The sequence below is a fragment of the Capra hircus genome, chromosome 5, assembly GCF_001704415.2.
Source record: "Capra hircus breed San Clemente chromosome 5, ASM170441v1, whole genome shotgun sequence".
NCBI classification, from domain to species: Eukaryota; Metazoa; Chordata; class Mammalia; order Artiodactyla; family Bovidae; genus Capra; species Capra hircus.
Genome location: NC_030812.1, coordinates 80,928,111 through 80,951,648, shown reverse-complemented (window position 1 = coordinate 80,951,648; position 23,538 = coordinate 80,928,111). Strand labels below are relative to the sequence as shown.

The 23,538-nt window shown below is 39.4% G+C and overlaps 1 protein-coding gene across 1 annotated transcript in view; it reads left to right on the top strand.

Annotated features, from left to right (window-relative positions):
* Window positions 1-8,081, top strand: part of SMCO2 (single-pass membrane protein with coiled-coil domains 2) — an 85,236-nt gene extending 77,155 nt beyond the window's left edge. The window contains exons 6-8 of the mRNA XM_013964094.2: window positions 1,417-1,469; window positions 2,429-2,601; window positions 7,883-8,081. Coding sequence (XP_013819548.2) covers window positions 1,417-1,469; window positions 2,429-2,601; window positions 7,883-8,081 — 425 coding nt within the window. The remainder of the gene's footprint in view (window positions 1-1,416; window positions 1,470-2,428; window positions 2,602-7,882) is intronic.

Sequence of the window (23,538 nt, the reverse complement as noted above, 5' to 3'; positions counted from 1 at the left end):
ACAGCAGACTTTTGGACACAGCAGGGGAAGAAGGAGCGAAGAATTGAGAGAGGAACGCTGAAACATACACATTACCATATGTATAACAGATGCTAGTGGGAAGTTGCTGTGTAATAAGGGAGCTCAACTCCTTGGTGCTCTGTGACAGCCTAGGGGGTGGGATGATGGGGTGGGAGGGAAGTTCAGAGGGAGGGGATGTATGTATACTTATGTCTGATTCATATTGTTGTACTACAGAAACCAATACAACATTGTAAAGTAATTATCCTCTAATTAAATGTAAATCTAAAAGAGGATATAAAAAATATTTTTTCTTCTAACAAAAGTAATGCATGCTTATTTTAATAATTTAAAAATTATAAAAATATTGCATATAAAAAGAAAAATAAAACCACTCTCAAAAATAAACACAGCAAACATTTTAGTATATTTATATTCTTCTAAATGTTTTAATACATATATGATAATATTATTATTTTAATAAGTTACTATTATATATATATTAGTTTCAAACGTGTTTTTTCATTTAGCATTTTCTCCAACAACTTTCTATGCCACAAGATGTCCTTTTACTTTTTCACTGTTTATATGAGGCAGGATTTGATTTTTGGATTTAATAAACTTATTTTGTTAGATATTTGTGGTTTTATAATCAATTATAAACTATACCTCAAAAATCCATACTTTTCTTCTTTTTGCAAGTAATTTTTAAAGGATTAGTTTCCAGAAATGGCACCTCCTTGAATCACAGGACACTCTTTTTTCAGTTAAGGCTCTGCTTTTCAACATATCCTGCAAGTCTATTATGGGATGATTAATTAAAAACCTTTCTAAGCATTATTTACTCAGGACATATGTGCAATCGGCATTTGCATCTTAGAAGAAGATGATCTGCTTTCAGCCCGTGTCTTGATCTTACTGAGATACATGGGAAGAAAAGAGGAACAAGACACTTTTTGTGGACAGCACTTTTACTAAATTCTAAGGCCCAAGTATTCAAACATAATGAAGACTTCGATTTATATATTGTAAATTTTAAAATATTTAGAAAAAATATGGTTTTATTATTTTCTCAGAAACATACTGTGCTTCTTCAACTAGTGTCCTGGTAAAAGTTTAAGAAGCAAGGAGAGAGTAGTGGATAGAGAAAAAAATTATTTGTAATATGCTGCTATTGTGAAAATTTATATCTTTGAAGTATTGAAAACAATTTATTGACCTTGTGGTGATACCTCCTGCAATTTATTGTGATTGCGTGATGAATTTTCTCTAAGAGGAAGGGTTTAACTGAATAAAAGTAAGTTTCAGTGAGGCCTCCCTACAACTTAGTGGTATCAGAATGAGTATGGTTTTATTGTATAAACCAGAAAATGTAACTTCTATTTTACCCAAAATTGTGGGTGTCTTTTCAGGAAGATGCTTGTGATGAAGCTCATAAATTAAAGGAAAAACTCATTGCAAGAATAGAGGTAAGATTTCGCAGTTACACGAGTTCAAATAATGATCAAATGAAATTATTTTAATCTACACACAGAGGTCATTTTTTTCCCTGGAAGTTGAGTGTATCCCACACACTGGTCCCCTTCTACCCTTCTCTCCCCTCCTGAACTTCTGCTTTGGGCTGACAGAACATCTCACAGGTGTGGTGTACTTCCAAGCTCTCATATCCTGGGGCTGCTCCTACAGCTCCTCCATCTGCAGCTTATCCTCCATGTCTACGTATTATCCACTCTTCAAAGCTCAACTCAAATGTCCTCTCATCTCCCAGACCTCCCCTAATCTCCTCTAGCCAGAAAAATGACTCTGAACTTCTTGCACAAGAGTTTATACTGAGGCAAATGTGAATGCATGAGTGAAGCTGTGAATTAATGAATGAATGAACCTGTCACCCATTCAGAGGTGCTTAATCATCCTACCTATCCTAGAGCTGTCCCAAAACCAAGCCTCAGCTACTGTGTCCTCACAGTTTTTACTTTCTCTTTAGCATGTATTTTAGTCTATAGTATCTAATGAATATATGCATTTAGTTGCTTATTGCTTACCACCCAACCCTTATAAACACACATAAAATTCTTTGTCCCTTTTGTTAAAAAACACATGCATAATGGAATGCCCATGTCTTGTCTATTTTGTTACCGGCCACATCCTAGAATAGTGCCTGGTGGAGTCAGTCAAATAAATATGTTTTGCATAGATGAAAAAATTGAATAGTTGAATTCAGTAAAAGAATAATTATATTTGTGTCTGACTGCTCTGTGAATGTGTAAGTTTCTTTCCTTAGGTGAGTACACAGTGAGTACACATGACTCACATGTGATTTGCAACACCCTTTATGTGTTCTGGAGGAAAGATACTTGGCATCATTTCCAATGAGAAGGGCAGACAATGGGAATATATATTTTTTAATGATTGCTCTTTTTGTTCCCAGAATTTTTGCAAGGACATGGCTCTGCTGGATACAAAGTTGGGGATGTTCCAAATGCAAGGGAATCCAGACTCTCAGAGTCCTGAAGAAATGGGCATGGATGAAAGGGAGCCCCTGCTTCTTCAGGCTTCATCACCATCCTTGGAGGAGAGCTCCCCTCCCCACATTACAATGTGGTGAGTTAGAAACAGGGACCTCTGGAGGCTGACAGAGTCCCCAAAATGAATGGACTATAGTAAGATTGAATTTCATCAAGGAATTTATTTTATTTTTTAATAAATTATTTATTATTCTTCTTTAAAACTTTAAGTTGTAATGTTTTTCTTCTTAATATTTTTAAAATTTACAATCAGTATTTTCTTTCACTTACTGGCCATGTTGCATGGCTGGTGGGATCTTAGTTCGCCTACCAGGGATTGAACCCAGGCTATAGCAGTAAACGCACCAAATCCTAACCACTGGACTGCCAGGGAATTCCCAAGACATATACCTATTCCAATAGATATAGATATAGACATAGATATAGATACAGATATTTCTTTCTTAGCATTTTAGATAACTACATATATATGTATTCTTGCTTAGTCACCAAGTCATGTCCGACTCCTGGCAACTCAATGGAGTGTAGCCTGCCAGTCTCCTCTGCCCATGGAATTTTCCAGGCAGGAATACTGGAGTGGGTTGCCATTTCCTTCTCCAGGGGATCTTCCCAATCCGGGGAATGAAACTGCATCTCAAGCATCGGCAGGTGGATTCTTTACCACTGAGAAACCTGGGAAGCCCCAGAAAACTACATATACATAAATTTTAAAGGATGGTGTCTGCAAGCTATGATGCAGCCACCTCTACTGAAAGAACATACCTGCTAAGCAGATTTGAAAGCCTTTGTTTGCTAGACAGGGTGGCTCTCCCTTGTATGATATTGAAGACACACATACTGGCAAATTCTGACTCTGGATCTCTTTTTCTGGAGATGCCATACCATCATACATGCCTTGAGTAGAACTTTCCTCTAAGAAAGCTATTTTTTAATCTTTTTATTTTGTTTTATTCTTTTGTTAGAGAAAATGTGAAAATTGAGTAAACTCTGGCTATGTTTTCACACACAAACACATACATGCACAAATATTGTTAACTCAATTTTATAAAAATATAATGAAAATGGTATAAAAACCATTTTATCTCTTTTGCTTAAGAAAGCTCTTTTGATTCTTTATTCCCAAGCACTAACCCAAGTAGAATCTTCAGCTCTCTCTTTTGTGTATGCACATTGTACTTGGCTCATAATCATAGTGCCCACAGCATACTATTGCAGTTAAATTATTTCCAATCTGTCTTATCTTAATAATCCATGGGCTACTTGAAGGCAGAAGTCTTGATCATTTGTGGATATTAAATATAAAATATGTTCACCATGCTCAACAAATATTTAACTTATTTATTAATTAAAGTAACAAGTGAAGAGTGATGTTGATGGTGAAGTAAGGACCATCAAAGAAAACTTCCTCCTCCATAAAAATCAATGAGAGAGCTGAAAAACCTGTCAGAATCAACTTTTACACAATTCTGTAAAGTAAATATTTAGTATTCAGGAAAGATAAACAACTCTTGAAATTCAATAGCAAAAGACAAACAGCCTAATTTTTAGTATAAGCAAAAAACTCAAATAGACACTTCTTCAAAGAAGATATACAAATGGCCAAAAATCACTTGAAAATATTTTCAGTGAAAAAGCACAATGAAAGCATTATTGATCTTTGGGGAAATACAAATCAAAATCATGAGATTCTAGAAATTCCCTTGCAATCCAGTGATTAGGACTTGTTTTCATCGCCAGGGCCCAGTTCTGATCCTTGGTCAGGGAACTAAGATCCCATAAGCCAAAATAAATAAACAAATAATGAGATATCACTTTACACCTCTAGATCAGTTCAGTTCAGTTAGGTTGCTCAGTTATGTCCGACTCTTTGTGACCCCACGGACTGCAGCACGCCAGGCCTCCCTGTCCACCACTAACTCCCAGAGTTTACTTTACACCACTGAGATAACTATAATTAAAAAGACAGATGATGACAAGCATTGGAGAGGATGTGGAGAAATTAGAATCTTCAGAGAGTGTTAGTGGGATTGTAAAATGGTGCAAACACTTAGGAAAACAGTTTGACAATTCCTGAAAATGTTAAGCTACCATATGCACCCAAAGAACTGAAAATATATGTCCACATAAAAACCTGTATATGAGTATTCACAATAGCTAAAAAGTGGAAACAATACAAACACTCATCAATGGATTAAATAGATGAACAAAATGTGGTATATCCATACAATGGAATATTATTCAGCCATGAAAAACAATAAAGTACCTATACATGCCACAGCATGAATGACCCTTGAAAACATTATGCTAAGTGAAAGAAGTCAGACCCCAAAGGCCACATATTATATCATTTTATTCATATAAAATATTAAAATTAGGAAAATCCAGGTACGCAGAAACTAGATTTGTGGCTACCAGGCCTAGGGATAGTAGAAAATAGGGAATGACTATTTTAGGGGGGAATTTTGATGAAAATTTTCTGGAATTAGTGGTGATGGTTGTACAATCTTGTGAATAAACTAAAAGCCACTGAATTGTACACTTTAAAGAATAAGTTTTATGGCATGTGAAATATATCTCAAAAACAGACAAGTAAGTGAGTAAGTGAATGCCATTTGGTGATCACTTAATTGTGTTATGGGCTTCCCTGATAGCTCAGTTGGTAAAGAATCAGCCTGCACGGCAGGAAACTCCAGTTCAATTCCTGGTTGGGAAGATCCCTTGGAGAATGAAGAGGCTATCCACTCCAGTATTCTTGGGCTTCCCTTGTGACTCAGCTGGTAAAGAATCTGCCTGCAATGAGGAGACCTGGATTCGATCCCTGGGTTGGGAAGATCCCCTGGAGAATGGAAAGGCTACCCACTCCAGTATTCTGGCCTAGAAAATTCCATAGACATTCCATGGGGTCACAAAGTGTTGGACATAACTGAGTGACTTTCACTGTCACTTAACTGTGTTATACAGGCAGACAATCCAGGTTAGTTGGTCATCTTTCATCACATAATTGGCTTCAGGGATGGCTCAAGTGGTAAAGAATCTGCCTCCCAATGTATGAGGCCCAGGAGACATGGATTCAATCCCTGGGTCAGAAAGATCCTCTGGAAGAGGAAATGGCAACCCATTCCAGTATTCTTGCCTGGAGAATCTGATAGACAGATTTGCCTGGTGGGTTACAGTCCATGGGGTCACAAAGCATTAGACACAACTGAGCATGTGCACACACACAGAATTACATCCTAGTTAAGATTGTCTAAGACTTTTACAAGTCTCCTTTCAAAGAACTGGAAACATTCTATTCCATTTAAGCATATTTATACATTATCTCTTTTCAGGAGATTTATCTTACAAAGTCAATTATTCTGTACCAATTTTGCTGTTTTTAGCTTCAGAGGGTGGTCTCTTCCTGGTATTATCCCCAATCTCTCAGTTAGCTTATAGTTTTCTTCTATTTATTGACCACATATAATGTGAACATTTAGAAAAGGTTAAAGATTTTATGCAAGGAAAGTTCTTGTTTGTTTGTTTGTTTTTAATTGATGCTGGGGCTTCCTTGGTGGCTCAGACAGTGAAGATATCTGCCTGCAATGCAGGAGAAACTGGTTCAATCCCTGGGTCAGGAAGATCCCCTGGAGGAGAAAACCAACTCCAGTGTTCTTGCCAGAGAATTCCATGGACAGAGGAGCCTGGTGGTGATGTGAAGAGTCATACATGACTTAGAAACTAGGCAGCAATAACTGATTATATTAAAGTTATAGGATTATAGTGTTTAATTTCTCTGTTTTCCAAGTTATCTGTAATTTAGAAAAAAAATATTTTCTCTTTAAATATTAATGCTAAAATGTGGTGTTTTTGTGGAAAATGTCACAGCTTAGTATTTCCAAATATGATTAATTTTGGAATTTAGGAAGATAGTGTTTATTTACTAGGTATGTGTTGGCAGTGAGTCATTTTTCTTTGCATAAGAAGGAACAAATCTAGATTTAGTGCTCCTGGAGAAGAGGACATTTCTGCTTCATCTTGCTCGCCATCAAAGCCTCTTTCAAATAGAGTATTTTAAGATCATTGGCTCTTTAATAAATATGTGAAGTAGAAGCAATTATTTGTGTACCTGCCAAGAGATAGCCAGGGGCAATAATGCCAAGAAACTTGGCTCAGGTTCATGGAATCCAAAGAGTTGGGTCACAAAATATATGCATAACTAGCTTTAACCGTGCCCTTGACTTACTCTTCTGAAATGGGTTATAGAAGGTAATTATCTCCAGGTAACTGGATTATCTGTGACATTGCTTTTGTTCTTTCTGTCTTTTTGGATTTTCTAGATCTTCTACCCTAATCATGTATTTCATTTATAATTAGATAATAATGCAAGAACGTCAAAGCAAATAAATATAATGCAAAAAGGGCATGGCTGGTGGTGGGATAAAACCGGTGATAAAGAGAGCTGAATTCACTTGTCACATGGTATTTTGTACCCTGAGGAAAATCTACCTAGTTGGCTGTGCCCTTGTTTCTCCCCAAATAGACTTCCTGTACCTCACAAGTGAAGTAAGGGTGGCAGTAACCTCTAGAGTGCAAGACTAGCATTTCAAAGAAAAGAACTCCACAGTATCCAGGGTTTCATTGTCTCATGGCTATAGAATCTTAGAATTCCAATGCCAGCCCTAGGATGGGCTTATGTCTATCTACTCCCAAGTTCCTTCCTTTGCAGACATCAACAGCAGTTAAGAGAAGTTCAATTACTTACTTGAAGCTGTAGAGCTATACAGATGGAGGAACCAGGAGTCACGTCAGTGTGATTTTCTTCAGAATGTTCTTTTGTTTGTTTATTTACTTATCTATCAATTGATTAATTGGTTGATGTACAGCTGATTTATAATATCATATTGGTTTCAGATAAAGGGGCTTCCAAGGTGACTCAGCAGTAAAGAACCTGCCTGTGATTGCAAGAGATGTGGGTTCAATCCCTGGGTTGGGAAGGTTCCCTGGAGGAGGAAATGGCAATCCACTCCAGTACTCTTGCCTGGGAAATCCCATGAAGAGAGGTACCTGATGGACTGTAGTCTGTGGGGTTGCAAAAGAGTCAGACATGTTGAACACTCTTGGACAGACTTATACAACATAGTGATTTAATATTTTTATAGATTATACTGCATTTACATTTATTATGAAATGATAGCTATACTTCCCTGTACTATACAATATATCCTTGTCGTGTATTCATTTTGTACATAATAGCTTGTGTCTCTTCATTTCTAGCCCTATCTTGCCCCCCCATCTGCCCTCTCCCTACTGGTAGCCACTAGTTTGTTCTTTACATCCTTCAGATATTCTTAAACACAAATGTGTTTCTTTCCTTCTAGGAAACGTGCACTGAGGATTTTCATCATGTTTTATGTCCTCACTTTGACTGGACTTTCATGTTACATACTGTTTTTTGATGCTACATTTATCTTTGAAAAGGTGCTCCCTACAATTCTTGGGCGCCGCAGGATGTGGGAACTGCGGGAGATTCTTGCACCTTTCTTGAATTTGGAAGTGGAAGACTTGCTACCCTCTTAAAGATACAGAAGTTACTGTTACCCTACTGACTTTCTTCCCAATAAAATTCTGGCTGTTCTTGTATTATGGTGGTTAACTTACTTTTAAAAAGACACTATAGAGTGGAATATTACTCAGCTGTGAAAAAGAATGCATTTGAGTCAGTTCTACTGAGGCAGATGAACCTAGAGCCTATTATACAAAGTGAAGTAAATCAGACAAAGATATCATATACTGACATATACATGGAATCTAGAAAGATGGTACTGATGATCTGTTTTCGAGGCAGTTTCAAAGGAGATGCAGATGTAAGCAACAGACTTACAGTCACAGTGGAGGAGGGAGAAAGTAGGATGACTTGAGAGTAGTATTGAAACATATACATTAGCATATGTAAAGTAGGTAGCGGGAATTTGCTGTTTAATGCAGGGAACCCAAAGCTGGTGCTATGTGATAACCTAGAGGAGTGGGACAGGGAGGAGATAGGAAGGAGGTTTAAGAGAGAGGGGACATACGTATGTCCATGGCTGATTCATGCTGATGTATGGCAGAAACCATCACAATGTTGTAGAGTAATTATCTTCCAATTAAAAATAAACTTAAGAAAAAAACACTAGAGCATGTTTTGTGAAGGACATTATAGTTATGCAGAGATTGGCTGATAAAAGATAGAAAAAAATGAAAGCAGGTATTTTTACCCTCATGACTCAACAATGAATCTTTGCACACATTTTTAAAAACATTCCTTTCAAACTACTAGCCTCTCTTCTCCCCCAACTGTGTGGACATTGAGACTACTAAGTATTACTTTCATGGGTGGTTGTTCCCCCCATTTTGACCTCTGATATCTCAGAAAGGAAAGAACAGAATTCTCTCCAGTTTTACTTCAGTTGAATTGGGGCCTTACAATGGTTGTCTATGGAGGCCTTATAAATAGTTGAGAAAAGAATAGAAGCTAAAAGCAAAGGAGAAAAGGAAAGATATACCATTTGAACGCAGAGTACCAAAGAATAGTCAGGAGAGATAAGAAAGCCTTCCTCAGTGATCAATGCAAAGAAATAGAGGAAAACAATATAATGGGAAAGGCTAAAGATATCTTCAAGAAAATTAGAGATACGAAGGGAAAATTTCATGTAAAGATGGGCTCAATAACAGACAAATGGTATGAACCTAATAGAAGCAGAAGATACTAAGAGGTGGCAAGAATATACAGAACTATACAAAAAAGATCTTCATGACCCAGATAATCACAATGGTGTGGTCACTCACCTAGAGCCAGACATCCTGGAATGCAAAGTCAAGTGGGCCTTAGGAAGCATCGCTACAAACAAAGCTAGGGGAGGTGATGGAATTCCAGTTGAGTTAGTTCAAATCCTAAAAGATGATGCTGTGAAAGTGCTGCACTCAATATGCCAGCAAATTTGGAAAACTCAGCAGTGGCCACAGGACTGGAAAAGATCAGTTTTCATTCCAATCCCAAATAAAGACAACGCCAAAGAATGTTCAATTACCACACAATTGTACTCATCTCAAACGCTAGCAAAATTATGCTCAAGTTTCCAAGCTAGGCTTTAATAGTACACGAACTGAGAATTTCCAGATGTTTCAAGTTGGATTTAGAAAAGGCAGAGGAACCAGAGATCAAATTGTCAACATCCGTTGGATCATCGAAAAAGCAAGAGAGTTCCAGAAAAACATCTACCTACTTCTGCTTTATTGACTGTGTCAAAGCCTTTGACTGTGTGGATGGTAACAAACTGTGGAAAATTCTTAAATAGATGGGAATACCAGACCACCTTACCTGCCTCCTGAAAAATCTGTATTCAGATCAAGAAGCAGCAATTAGAGCAGACATGGAACAATGGACTGGTTCCAAATTGGGAAAGGAGTACAACAAAGGACTGGTTCCAAATTGGGAAAGGAATAAATTGTCACCCTGCTTATCTAACTTTTTTGCAGAGTGAAAGTGAAAAGTGAAAGTGAAAGTCACTCAGTTGTGTCTGACTCTTTGCTACCCCATGGGCTATAGTCCATGGAATTCTCCAGGCCAGACTACTGAAGTGGGTAGCCTTTTCCTTCTCCAGGGGATCTTCCCAAACCAGGGATTGAACCCAGGTCTCCTGCCTTGCAGGCAGATTCTTTACCAACTGAGCCACAATTACGTGAAATGTCGGGCTGGATGAAGTACAAATTGAAATCAAGATAGCCAGGAGAAATATCAATAACCTCAGATATGAAGATGACACCACCCTTATGGCAGAAAACGAAGAACTAAAGAGCCTCTTGATGGAAGTGAAAAAGGAGATCGAAAAAGCTGGCTTAAAACTGAACACTCAGAAAATGAAGATCAGGCATCTGGTCCCATCATTTCATGGCAAATAGATGGGGAGAAGTAGAAGCAGTAAAATAAAAGCAGATTCTATTTTCTCGGGCTCCAAAATCACTGCAGATGGTGACTGCAGCCAGGGAATTAAAAGACGCTTGCTCCTTAGAAGGAAAGCTATGACAAGCCTAGACAGCATATTCAAAAACAGAGATAACACTTTACCAACAAAGGTCTGTCTAGTCAAAGCTATGATTTTTCCATTAGTCATGTACGGGATGTGAAGTTGGACCATACAGAAGGCTGAGCACTGAAGAATTGATGTTTTTGAATTGTGGTGCTGGACAGGACTCTTGAGAGTCCCTTGGACTGCAATGATATCAAACCAGTCAGTCTTAAAGGAAATCAATTCTGAATATGCATTGGAAGGATTGATGCTGAAGCTGAAGCTCCAATACTTTGGTCATCCGATGTGAAGAGACGACTCACTGGAAAAGACCCTGATGCTGGGAAAGACTGAGGATGAAAGGGGAAGTGGGCAGCAGAGGATGAGATGGTTGGATAGTATCACCAACTCAATCTACATAAATTCAATCAAACTCTGGGAGATAATGGAGGACAGAAAAGCCTGGCATGGCGCAGTCCATGGGATTACGAAGAATCGGACACAACTTAGTGACTGAACGGCAACAACAATTTGATAGAATAGTTTTGCAAGCCAGACTGGGACATTTTTATCCCACGTTTTGTAGGTAATGTTGAAAAAGTGAACATTATTTGCCATATGAAAAATAGCTATAATGAATTGTGCACGATTAATAGAACCATGAAGAATAAATTGGAGTATGTGGGCAGATGGAGTGTGAGAGATTTGTTAAAAGGTCATTCAGTGGTTCAGCTGAGCTAAAGAGGTGAGAATGGGGGTGAAAAGGAGACGACGGGTGAGGTAGATATATAAGGGTGGGTTTTATGATATTTGTTTGGGTAACAGATGTGGGGTTGGAAGAGTGGTGACAGGGAGATATGGAATGCAGCCCAGTTCTCTTCACATTATCCATCTTGAAGGCTGGATACTATTTTCATGACAAAGATGAGGAAAAGATATTTCAGAGAAAAAAACATTATGAGTAAAACTTAGGAGCCATAAATGGAAGGCAGAGTCAGGAACAGACTTTGTATGCTTGTGAGTTGTTTTTTTCTTTAATTAAAGAATTTTTTTAAACATCATTTTTGAAAGTTACTTTCCATTTGCAGTTACTACAAAATATTGGTTGCATTCCCCGTACTGTATAATACATCCTTGAGACTATCTTATACCCTATAGTTTGTGCCTCACATTTTCCTACATATTACTCCCGTCTTGCCACTGGTAACCACTAGTTTGTTCTCTATATTTGTGAGTCTGCTTCTTTTTGTCATATTTTCAAGATTCTACATATACATGATATCATACAGTATATTGTCTTTCTCTGTCTGACTTACTTCACTTAGCATAATGCCTTCACAGTTCATCCATGTTGTTGCAAATGACAAATTTTCATTCTTTTTTATGGCTGAGTAGTATCCCACTGTGTGTGTGTGTGTGTGTGTGTGTGTGTGTGTGTATCACATCTTCTTTGTCTTTTCATCTGTTGATGGACAGTTTAGGTCGCTTCCATATCATATCCAGTGTAAATAATGCTTCTATGTACATTGTGATGCATATATCAGTAGCTGGAAATGTGAAATTCGCTTGTGAGTAGTTCTCAAGCTGTGATGTCTAATAGGATTTCACAAAAAGACTTTTAATTGCATATTTATCTGGGGGCTTCCCAGATAGCTCAGCTGGTAAAGAATCCGCCTGCAATGCAGGAGGCCCCCATTTGATTCCTGGGTAGAGAAGATCCCCTGGAGAAGGGAAAGGCTACCCACTCCAGTATTCTTGGGCTTCCCTGTTCACTGAAACAGTGAAGAATCTGCCTGCAATGTGGGAAACTTGGGTTTGATCCCTGGGTTGGGAAGATCCCTTGGAGGAGGGCATGGCAACCAACTCCAGTATTCTTGCCTGGAGAATCCCATGGAAAGAGGAGCCTAGCAGGCTACAGCTGTGTTGTGAAGAGTAGGACATGAATGAGCAACTAAGCACACACAGAGCACACAGCATCACTTCCAGAAATTCTGAATGTTTAGGTCTAGTGTGAATCTCTAATAGTTTCTGTGTTGGTCATTTCCCCTAGTGATTCTTGGGGCTCAGAGTTTAAGAACTACCATGCTATGCTATGGGCAATAGTTACCTGGAATTTTAATTTGACTGAGATCTCATACGAGGTTAAACAAGAGGTGAGTAAATTTATGGGGCAGGCTAGGAGTCAGAGGGATGAATGAGGGAATTTCCAGGACATACAGAAAGGGAAAGAGCTAAAAGCTCTGGGAACAATGAGTAATGTATTCAAAAGGTCTTGTGATAGTGAGAATATGCTGACAGAATGAAAAAACAGTCACAGACTTGTTTATAGATAAAAAGACTGTTCAGACCAATTTGTAGACAGAACTTGGAGTGTGTTTTTTATAAGCTTCAGGTAAACTCTCACTGCCGGGAATAGTATCAGCTGATTTATTTCTAATACCAAAACAGAAGCATCGAGTTTAGCTCAAATAAAGCTACTTATTGCAATAAGTATATAACACAAATAAAGAAGTAAGGTAGAGGAACTAGATTCTTTTAAAGAATAAATTAATATTTTACTAACTTCCAAGATATGTTTTATTAGGATTTTCACTAAGATGGAATCATTTTCCCTGTGGGATGAAGATCCTGAAAGTAGAAATGGTGCTATTTCACATCAATTTATTTCCCATTTGTCAGCTTCTCAAGCTGGAGAAGGCAATGGCACCCCACTCCAGTACTCTTGCCTGGAAAATCCAATGGATGGAGGAGGCTGGTAGGCCACAGTCCATGGGGTCGCTAAGTCGGACATGACTGAGCAACTTCACTTTCACTTTTCACTTTCATGCATTGGAGAAGGAAATGGCAACCCACTCCAGTGTTCTTGCCTGGAGAATCCCAGGGACGGGGGAGCCTGGTGGGCTGCCGTCTATGGGGTCGCACAGAGTCGGACACAACTGAAGTGACTTAGCAGTAGCAGCAAGCTGGAAAGTTGGATATCACAGTGTTCTCTACTGAGAGAGGGAAACATTTTGTAGAGCAATGTAATATTAAGGTGATATAAATGTCTCCATGTGGTAATTCTGTTTACTGCTTTGGTTGGTGTTTTATTTCAGATCTTTAAAATGCCATATTCAATTGAGTCAACTGCTATGCTCAAGGTCACTTACAAAAAACGTTGGAATCACTTTACAAATATGGCCTTGGTTTTGGATCAGGAGAAAAGAAAATGAGTGGTCTCAGACTCTCCATTTGTCACATTTCTTTGGAGTGAACACAGCTATGCTGGGGCAAAAGGAGCTTTAAACTTGGATTCCAAGTTGAGTTCAAGTCACGATCTGCTGCCAACTGTATGCCAGTCTCCACCTGTCCCCCACCCCCACATCCTCACTCAAATAGAACCCAAGGACTGTTCCCCAGCTGCTCAGAGTGTTGGCTACTACGAGCTCACAGCTAGATCTTCCTTGGGATTTGCCTTTGGTCAGAGAGACCTGTTTCACACCTAAGTTTCCTCTACCTTTCTTATATCCAATGACTGGTCCAGGCCAGGGTACATTTCTGAAGGGCCATTCCAGACTCAGAGTTCCCATGGGATCGCTTAAGTTCTCTAATGCAAATGTATGGCAGTCCAACTTCTCCCTCTTTTCAGTCCTGTTCCCACCACTCTCTTTAAATGTTATGATCTTGAGAATATTCTCTTATAAACATAAACTGGGGCTTCTATTGTGCCTCAGGTGGTAAAGAATCTGCCTGCAATGTGGGAAACCTGGGTTTGATCCCTGGGTTGGGAAGATCCCCTGGAGAAGGAAAAGGCTACCCATTCCAGTATTCTGGCCTGGAGAATTCCAAAAACTGTATAGTCCATGGGACCGCAAAGAGTCAGACACGACTGAATGACTTTCACTTTCATTTTCACATCTAAACTGAGGCCTTCATTTCAAGCTCCACTTCAGGAAACTTGACTCAAGACACCTGTGGAAAAGAATACTAACCAAATGAGAGCAAAGGCTTATGTATTCATGGCTTGCTAAAGCAGCGGAGTCAATCACCATTACATGTGTTTCAGCAGAGACTCAAGAAGGTAGAGGACTGGGAAAGCTTTATAGGGGAAAAAGAGGAAGGCTTTGATTATGCCCTAATTGAAGATTATTGGCCTGGGGAAGATGTTGGTGGACTGACCAGAAGCAGGGCATCCTATGTAGTGGTTGGCGGGTACATGTTTGACTTTTTCTGGTTGGTCTGAAGTTTAAAAGGGGAACAAAAATTAGGGAAGATGTTAACCATATCTTTGTTTACTCATTAATTAATTGAGGAAAATAATATCTGCCTCATGAGATAGTTGGATTAAAGGATCTGGTGTTTAATAGGTTGTAGGGTGTTATTGTTATTGTTGTTATTATCATGGACAATATTTTAAAACATGTTATATTATCTAATTAAGAATTTGGGGCCTGAACTAAAAGAGAAGAAATGATTTAGACATACTATTTCCTGCAGTAAAAATGAATGAACCACACATTTTGACTTTTGTTTCATATTTTGCTCACAGTCTGGCAGAAAATCTTGTTGATTGTATCTTAAAGACATATGCAGAGTTCAGCCACTTCTTGCCACCTCCCTGATACCAACTGCCTTGCAAGCTGCCATTACTGCAAATATCCACCAATTCTCTGTTTGATTCTCTGTGATTCCACCCTTGCCCACATATAATTTAGCAGTCAGAGTGATATGGTAGGTCAAATCGCATCACCCCTCTGCTCCAAAGACCTTCAGTGGCTTCCCATTTCAGTTCAGGTCAATTGTTCAGTTGTGTCCAACTCTTCGCTACCCCATTGACTGCAGCAAACCAGGTTTCCCTGTCCATCACCAACTCCCAGAGCTTGTTTAAACTCATGTCCATCAAGTCGGTGACGCAATCCAACCATCTCATTCTTTGTCGTCCCCTTCTTCTCCTGTGTTCAGTCTTTCCCAGCATCAGGTCTTTTTCAAACTATTTCATTATTCTTGCCTTGAGAACCCCATGAACAATATGAAAAGGCTTCCCATTTCTTTCAGAGTAAAAGCCCAAATCTTTACAATGGCCTTCAATGGCCTATAACCCAAAAGAATTGAAAATTTATATACACACAAAAACCTGTATGTGAATGTTCATAGCAGAATTTAAGAACAACTGAAGAACAGAAACAATTCAAACACCCATCAACTGATGAACAGGTAAAGCAAAATGTGATTTTTAGGTTGGTGCAAAAGTAATTGCAGTTTTACATAGTTGAAATTTGACGTTTGATATTAGAATACATTCTTAAATAAATGTGGTTATATTATACATCATTTTTAAATGCACATTCCTCACTTTATGTTTTTTTGCTAATGACTTATTACTTGCTCTTCATTTTATATTTATTTTAAAGGGAAATGATGTTAGACAAAAAGGAAATTCAAGCAATTTTCTTATTCAAGTTCAATTGGGTGGTAAAGCAGCAGAGACAACTTGAAACATCAACAACACATTTGGCCTAGAAACTGCTAACAAATGTACAATGCAGTGGTGTTTCAAGGAGTTTTGCAAAGGAGATGAGAGCCTTGAAGGTGAGAAGCACAGTGGCTGGCCATTAGACGGTGACAATGACTAACTGAGAGCCATCATCAAAGCTGATTATGTGAAAAGTTGCCCCAGAACTCACCATCAACCATTCTATGGTTGTTCAGCATTTGAAGCAAATTGTAAAGCTGAGAAAGCTCAATAAGTGGGTGCCTCATGAGCGGACCCAAAATTGAAAAAATTGTCGTTCTGAAGTGTCTTCTCTTATTCTACACAAGAATGAACCATTTCTCAATCGGATTGTGAGGTGCAACAAAAAGTGGATTGTATATGATAACCAGTGATGACCAGCTCAGAGGTTGGACTGAGAAGTTCCAAAGCACTTTCCAAAGCCAAACTTGCACCAAAAAAAGGTAACTTGGTGGTCTTCTGCCAGTCTTACCCACTACAGTTTTCTGAATCCCAGTGAAACCATTACATCTGGGAAGTATGCTCAGCAAATTGATGAGATGCACCAAAAACTGCAGCCCCTGCAGCCGGCATTGGTCAACAGAAGGGGCCAAACTATTCTCCACGACAACACCTGACCACGTGCTGTACAGCCAACGCTTCAAAAGTTGAATGAATTGGGCTATGAAGTTTTGCCTCATCTGCCATATTCACCTGATGGCTCACCAACTGACTACCACTTCCTGAACCACCTCGACAACTTTTTGCAGGGGAAATGCTTCCACAGCAGGCAGAATGCAGAAAATGCTTTCCAAGAGTTCACTGAATCCTGAAATATGGATTTTTATGTTAAAGGAATAAACAAACTTATTTCTAATTGGCAAAAATGTGTTGATTGTAATAGTTCTTATTCTAATTAATAAATATGTGTTTGAACCTAGTTATAATGATTTAAAATTGCGGTCTGGAACCGCAATTGCTTTTTAACCAACTTTTAATGTATCTGTACAATGGAGTACTATTCAACTATGAAAATATTGAAGTAGTGATACACATTATAACATGGATAACTCTCTAAAAATTATGCTAAGCAGAAGAAATCAGACACAAAAGGTCACCTACTGTACAATTCCATTGATGTGAAATGTCCAGAACAGGCAGATTCATAGAGACAAGGTAGATGAATGGCTGAGGTTGAGGAGTGACTGCTAATGAGCACAGGATTTCTTCTAGAGTAAAGAAATGCTTTGGAATTTGACAATGATGATAGTTGCACAATCTTGTGAATCTATTAAATAATCACTGAATTTTACACTTTAACATGGTGGATTTTATGTTATGTGAATTATTTCTCATTTTTTTAATGTCATTTTCTTATTGAGACCTCTCAGGACTGTCATGTTTAAAACTGCAGTCCTCTCATCCCCTCCTTGTCCCTCCCAATTGTTCTCCTCTGTTCTATTTTTTGCCGTGACTTCTAACATAATATATAATTTACTCATGTATCAGGTTTATTGTTTATCTGTCTCTTCCCACAGAAATGTAACTTCCACAAAAGCAAGAATCTAAACTGGGACTACTAGACACCACATTATCTATATATATAATAACAGAAATTATTTGCCCATATGACCATGGCAATACTAGCAGCATAATCACTAAGAAATATTTCCTCAGAATGATTCAGTTCAGTTCAGTTGCTCAGTCATGTTCAACTGTTTGGGACCCCATGGACTGCAGCACGCCAGGCTTCCCCATCTGTCAACTCCTGGAGCTTGCTCAAACTCATGTCCATTGAGTCGGTGATGCCATCCAACTATCTCATCCTCTGTCATCCCCTTCTCCTCCTGCCTTCAGTCTTTCCCAGCATCAGGTCTTTTCTAATGAGTTGGCTGTTTGTATCAGGTGGCCAGAGTGTTGGAGCTTCATTTTCAGCATCAGTCCTTCTAATGCATATTCAGGTCTGATTTCCTTTAGGATTGACTGGTTTGATCTCCTTGCAGTCCAACGGTCTTCTTCAGCACCACAGTCCAAAAGCATCAGTTCTTCGGTTCTCAGCTTTCTTCACGGTCCAACTCTCACATCCATATATGACTACTAGAAAAACCATAGCTTTGACTAGATGGACCTTTGTCAGCAAAGTAATGTCTCTGTTTTTTAATATGCTGTCTAGGTTGATCATAGCTTTTCTTCCAAGGAGCAAGCATCTTTGAATTTCATGGCTGCAGTCATGATCTGCAGTGATTTTGGAGCCCAAGAAAATAAAGTCTGTCACTGTTTCCATTGTTTCCCCATCTATTTGCCATAAAGTGATGGGACCGGACGTCATGATCTTAGTTTTCTGAAAGTTGAGCTTTAAGCCAGCTTTTTCACTCTCCTCTTTCACTTTCATCAAGAGGCTCTTTGGTTCTTCTTTGCTTTTTGCCATTAGGGGAGGTTATTGATATTTCTCCTGGCAATCTTGATTCCAGCTTGTGCTTCATCCAGCCCAGCATTTTGCATGATGTACTCTGCATATAAGTTAAATAAGCAGGGTAACAATATACAGCCTTAATGTACCCCTTTCCTAATTTGGAATCAGTCTGTTGTTCCATGTTTGGTTCTAACTGTTGCTTCAGAATATTTAAAAGCTGAAGGGTAATAAGCTATGGATATCTGTGTGAGAAATATGTGCTGGAGAAGACTCTTGAGAATTCCTTGGACAGCAAGGAGATCAAACCAGTCAATCATAAAGGAAATCAACCCTGAAAATTCACTGGAAGGACTGATGCTGAAGCTCTGATACTTTGGCCACCTGATGCGAAGAGCTGACTCATTGGAAATGACCCTGATACTGAGAAAGACTGAGGGCAAGAAAGGGGTGACAGAGGAGGAGATGGTTGGATGACATCACCGACTCAACAGACATGAATTTAAGCAAACTCCAGGAGTTGATGAAGGACAGGGAAACTTGGTGTGCTGTAGTCCATGGGGTCGCAAAGAGTTGGACAGGACTGAGTAACTGAACAACAGCAACAACAAGGGCGAGACGGTCAAAGTTTAAAATAAGGGGTAGGGCATCATGAGGGAGGAAAAAGATCTGTGAGAGGTTTGTACCTGAATAAAAGATTAAAGGGAAAAGAGGAAAACATGTTCTGTGTATGGCAGGTGAGTTTCCCAGTTATGCTAGCTAAAGTCATTCTTGCAGAGCCTGAAACCACCCTAGGCTAGAGAGGAGAGAACAGATTGAGGCAACAAATGTAGTAAGATGTCCGGTTCTTACTGGGTCCCAAGGAAGCAAAATTAAATTAATTAGCCAGCGAAATTTCACCTAAGATTGTACTGCTTACCTTGGATTAGGGCTGAATGAGACAGTATCTTCAAATCAAGGGTTCCCAGGTTTATGGCCAAGCAGAACTGGAGAAAGTTAGAAATTGCCCACAGGACACTTAGTTTGAAATGGGGGATGGTGTGTGTGAGGGTGGACCTAGGTAACTAGGAGATTAGTTTCAATTTTCGTATAACTTCATGAAGTGTAAATCAATTAAGTTTTTGGTTTTTATGTGTTTTCTTATTTAATTTCAGTTTTTGGATCTCTTTTTCTATCAATCATGGTTTTTAGGAGACTGGTTAATATTCAGTGTCACAGAATAGTTACTAACCAAGTGTTACATGGTTTTTGTCTCAATTTGACTGCTTAGGATGATGGTTTTTTCTTTATTTCTTTTAATTTGTAACTGATATTTTATTATTTTATTTTTGGCCATGTCACACAGCTTGTGGGATCTTAGTTTCCTGAACAAGGACTGAACCCAGCCCTTGACAGTGAGACCACGGAGTCCTAACTACTGGGCCACCAAAGAATTCCTGACTGATTTTATTGATACAGACTAATTTCTGATTACTTTGCCAACAAAGGTCTGTCTAGTCAAGGCTATGGTTTTTCCAGTAGTCATGTATGGATGTGAGAGTTGAACTGTGAAGAAAGCTGAGCGCTGAAGAACTGATGCTTTTGAACTGTGGTGTTGGAGAAGATTCCTGAGAGTCCCTTGGAGTGCAAGGATATTCACCCAGTCCATTCTAAAGATCAGTCCTGGGTGTTCTTTGGAAGGAATGATGCTAAAGCTGAAACTCCAGTACTTTGGCCACCTCACGCGAAGAATTGACTCATTGGAAAAGACTCTGATGCTGGGAGGGATTGGGGGTAGGAGGAGAAGGGGACGACAGAGGATGAGATGGCTGGATGGCATCACTGACTCGATGGACCTGAGTCTGAGTGAACTCCGGGAGTTGGTGATGGACAGGGAGGCCTGGCGTGCTGCGATTCATGGGGTCGCAAAGAGTCGGACACGACTGAGCGACTGAACTAACTAACTAATTTCTGAGTGATGTTGCTTAACAAACAGGGCAAAGCACAAAATACTCTAGCAAAACCTCTCCAGTCACCATTTCCCACTTTCTCCTCTTATTGCTCAGGTATCTACCCTTGTTTGATGTGACTCTGGATTAGAACCTGATTAACCAAGGCAATCATAGCGGCCCCAATCCCCTTGCCAGTGATTGGTTTAGATGTAAACATGTGATTCAATTCTGACCAATGAGATTTGAGGACTTATTTACTGAGGGAAGGAATGTTTCTGAGCAAAAGTTTTCTTTATCTTAAAAAAGGTGCTAAGTCACTTCATCATGTCAGACTCTTTGTGACCCTATGAAATGTAGTCCAGCATGCTCTTCTGTCCATGGGATTCTCCAGGCAGGAACACTGGAGTGGGTTGCTGTGCCCTCCTCCAGGGGATCTTCCCTGGAGGGACGAACCCACTGTCTTACATCTGCATTGGCAGGTGGGTTCTTTACAACTAGCACCACCTGGGAAGCCTGAAGGAAGAAAAGTGTGGTTTCTTTTGTTGTTATTATTTTAGGTGTCACTGTGTGTAAGTGAAATTTGGGTCTAGGTAAAGGATGAAACTAAGGGTACTTGAGTTAAGGGAGTTCTTTTAGTGATTGAACTACTGCTTTACCAAATGCCTGTGTTGTCTGTGTGGTTGTTTTGTTTTCCAGAATAAAAACAAGCAGTAGTGTCTATGATGACATTTGAGTTTACTAAATGAAGAGCATTTGACTAATAAGCAGCCCCATACAAGGCCAAATATCCTACTGACGGCACTTGATGAGATCCAGGCATTTTCAAAACAATGCCAAATGTGATATTCTGACCACACTACACAGTTAAAGTTCCTTTGTGTGGATACAGAAATAATTTGTTTCTTATTTTCATAATTTCTTCCTTGAGATATAGTCTGTGAGGCACTAAGGGGAAAGAGAAAAGTCTTTTCTGAAAGACCTCTGGCTTGGGGGTACTTTTAATGATACAAATTGCTTCCAAAGTGAGTGATGTTTTCTGTGCATTTGGAAAAGTGCATTGTTACTTCTCAGGTTGAAGTAATCTTTCCAGGAGAGATTATGGCTGATTGGAGGGAGAATACTCATGTGACTCTTGAGACCTTCACAGCCTGTGACATTCAAGCTCTCAGGTGCTTATGTGAAAGGTGCTGAGGAAGAGAGCAATGAATGCTTTTTGACTCCAGCATTAGGAGCACATGAACTCAACCCAACCTCCTTTGGTGGTCTTGTAGAAATGGCTACATTCAGTTTTAGGGTAGATTAATGTCAGCAAAATTCTATCCTCTGTAGTGGTGGTGGTGGTGATGGTTTAGTTGCTAAGTTGTGTCCAACTCTTTCAATCACATGGACTGTAGCCCACCAGGTTCCTCTGTCTATGGGCTTTCCCAGGCAAGAATACTGGAGTGGGTTGCCATTTACTTCTCCAGGGGGTCTTCCCAACCCAGGGATCAAACTTGGCGTCCCCTGCAATGGCGGGCAGATTCTTTACCACTGAGCCACCAGGGAAGCACATCCTCTTTAATACAAGAGCACAAATGTGAATAATTATAATATGAATAACAACAGTAATGATGATTGTTATTAATTAATAATATAGCATGAGATACTTAGTATCACTGACTCCTTGGACATAAATTTGAGCAAACTCCAGGAGATAGTAAAGGACAGGGAAACCTGGTGTGCTGCAATCCATGGGGTCACAGAGTCAGACACGACTTAGCAACTGAAAAACAACAATAATATAACAAAACATTAAAAAAATGACAGTAAGAACAAGAGTCATGTTGTTTAGGAAATGGTTCCTATGATCCATGTACTGTGTTAAACACTTCACATACATTTTATTATTTAATCCTTACAAGTATTTTGTGGCCAGGTATTGTTATCATCCTCATTTTTATACAGGAGGTAACTGAGGCACAGAGAGGATAAGTAGTGTGATCACAGTCCCATGATAAATGGTAGAGGCAGGATTCGAATCTAGATCTGTCTGGCTACAATAATCCTTTTCGTGTGACACACAGCCCCTCAAAACTAGATTGTAAGCTCTGTGAGAGCTTAGTGAATCAATGAATTAACATTTGTTGTGTCAAGCACAGCTTCCACCAGTACTGAAGCTTCCACATACCACCTGCCGTGATCCCCCTCTCCAGCATCATATCCACCATTGATCACTACTCCCAGGAGTCATGTCAATGCAAAGGTCATTGATGTACTCTTGGAAGAGCCAGTGGTCCACTCTTCACCCAGCCTGTCTGTTGGCCACAGATACTGAGCCATTCCAGGGACTACAAACTTTTCTGCTTCCTTCGCTGTCTATTGCCCACACTGAATCTTCTTCAGGAAGCCAAAGCAAGTCCAGTGACTTTGTCTAGTACTTAGGGCCTCTCTGCACCAGAGAGTAAGATTGGACCTTCCTTTCTCATTTTCTGGGCAGGAAGCCACACAGTATCTGTCTTAATCTGGAATCTTGTGTTCTCTTTAGCTTCTAGCTGGTGAACTGGCCACATGCTCAAAATTCAGATTTGGTCCCACGACTTATTTTCCTTTGGAAGAGCTTTTGCTAAATGTGACTGATAGACGAGCAAAGCAAACGGTTGACTGTCTTTTTTAATAGTAGAGGTTTAACAGGTGGGAGGCGATAGTATACCTAGATAATATTGGCTAAAAGACTAAAGATGTTTATTTTTTTATAATTTTATTTACTGGATATCGAGGTCTTTGCTGTTGTGCAGGCTTTTCTCTAGTTGTGGTGGGAAGGCTTCTCATTTCAGTGGCTTCTCTTATTGTGTAGCACAGGCTCTAGGGCATCTGGGCTCCAGTAGCTGCAGTTCCTGGGCTCTAGAGCACAGCCTCAATAGTTGTGGTGCACTGGTTTAGTTGCTCAGCAGCATGTGGAATCTTCCTCGACCAGGGATGGAACCCGTTTCTCCTGCACTGGCAGATGGGTTCTTCACCACTGAGCCACTAGGGAAGTCCAATCAGGACATTTATTACCTCATGTGATGAATTATCTGCAGCTAAGGTGATTAATTAAGCAGCTCAATAATATCAGTGTTTTGAATCACCTTATCTTACATTTTCTTGACTTTCCCCTTTTGGTCTCAAGGTGGTTACTTCAAACATGTCCCCATGATAC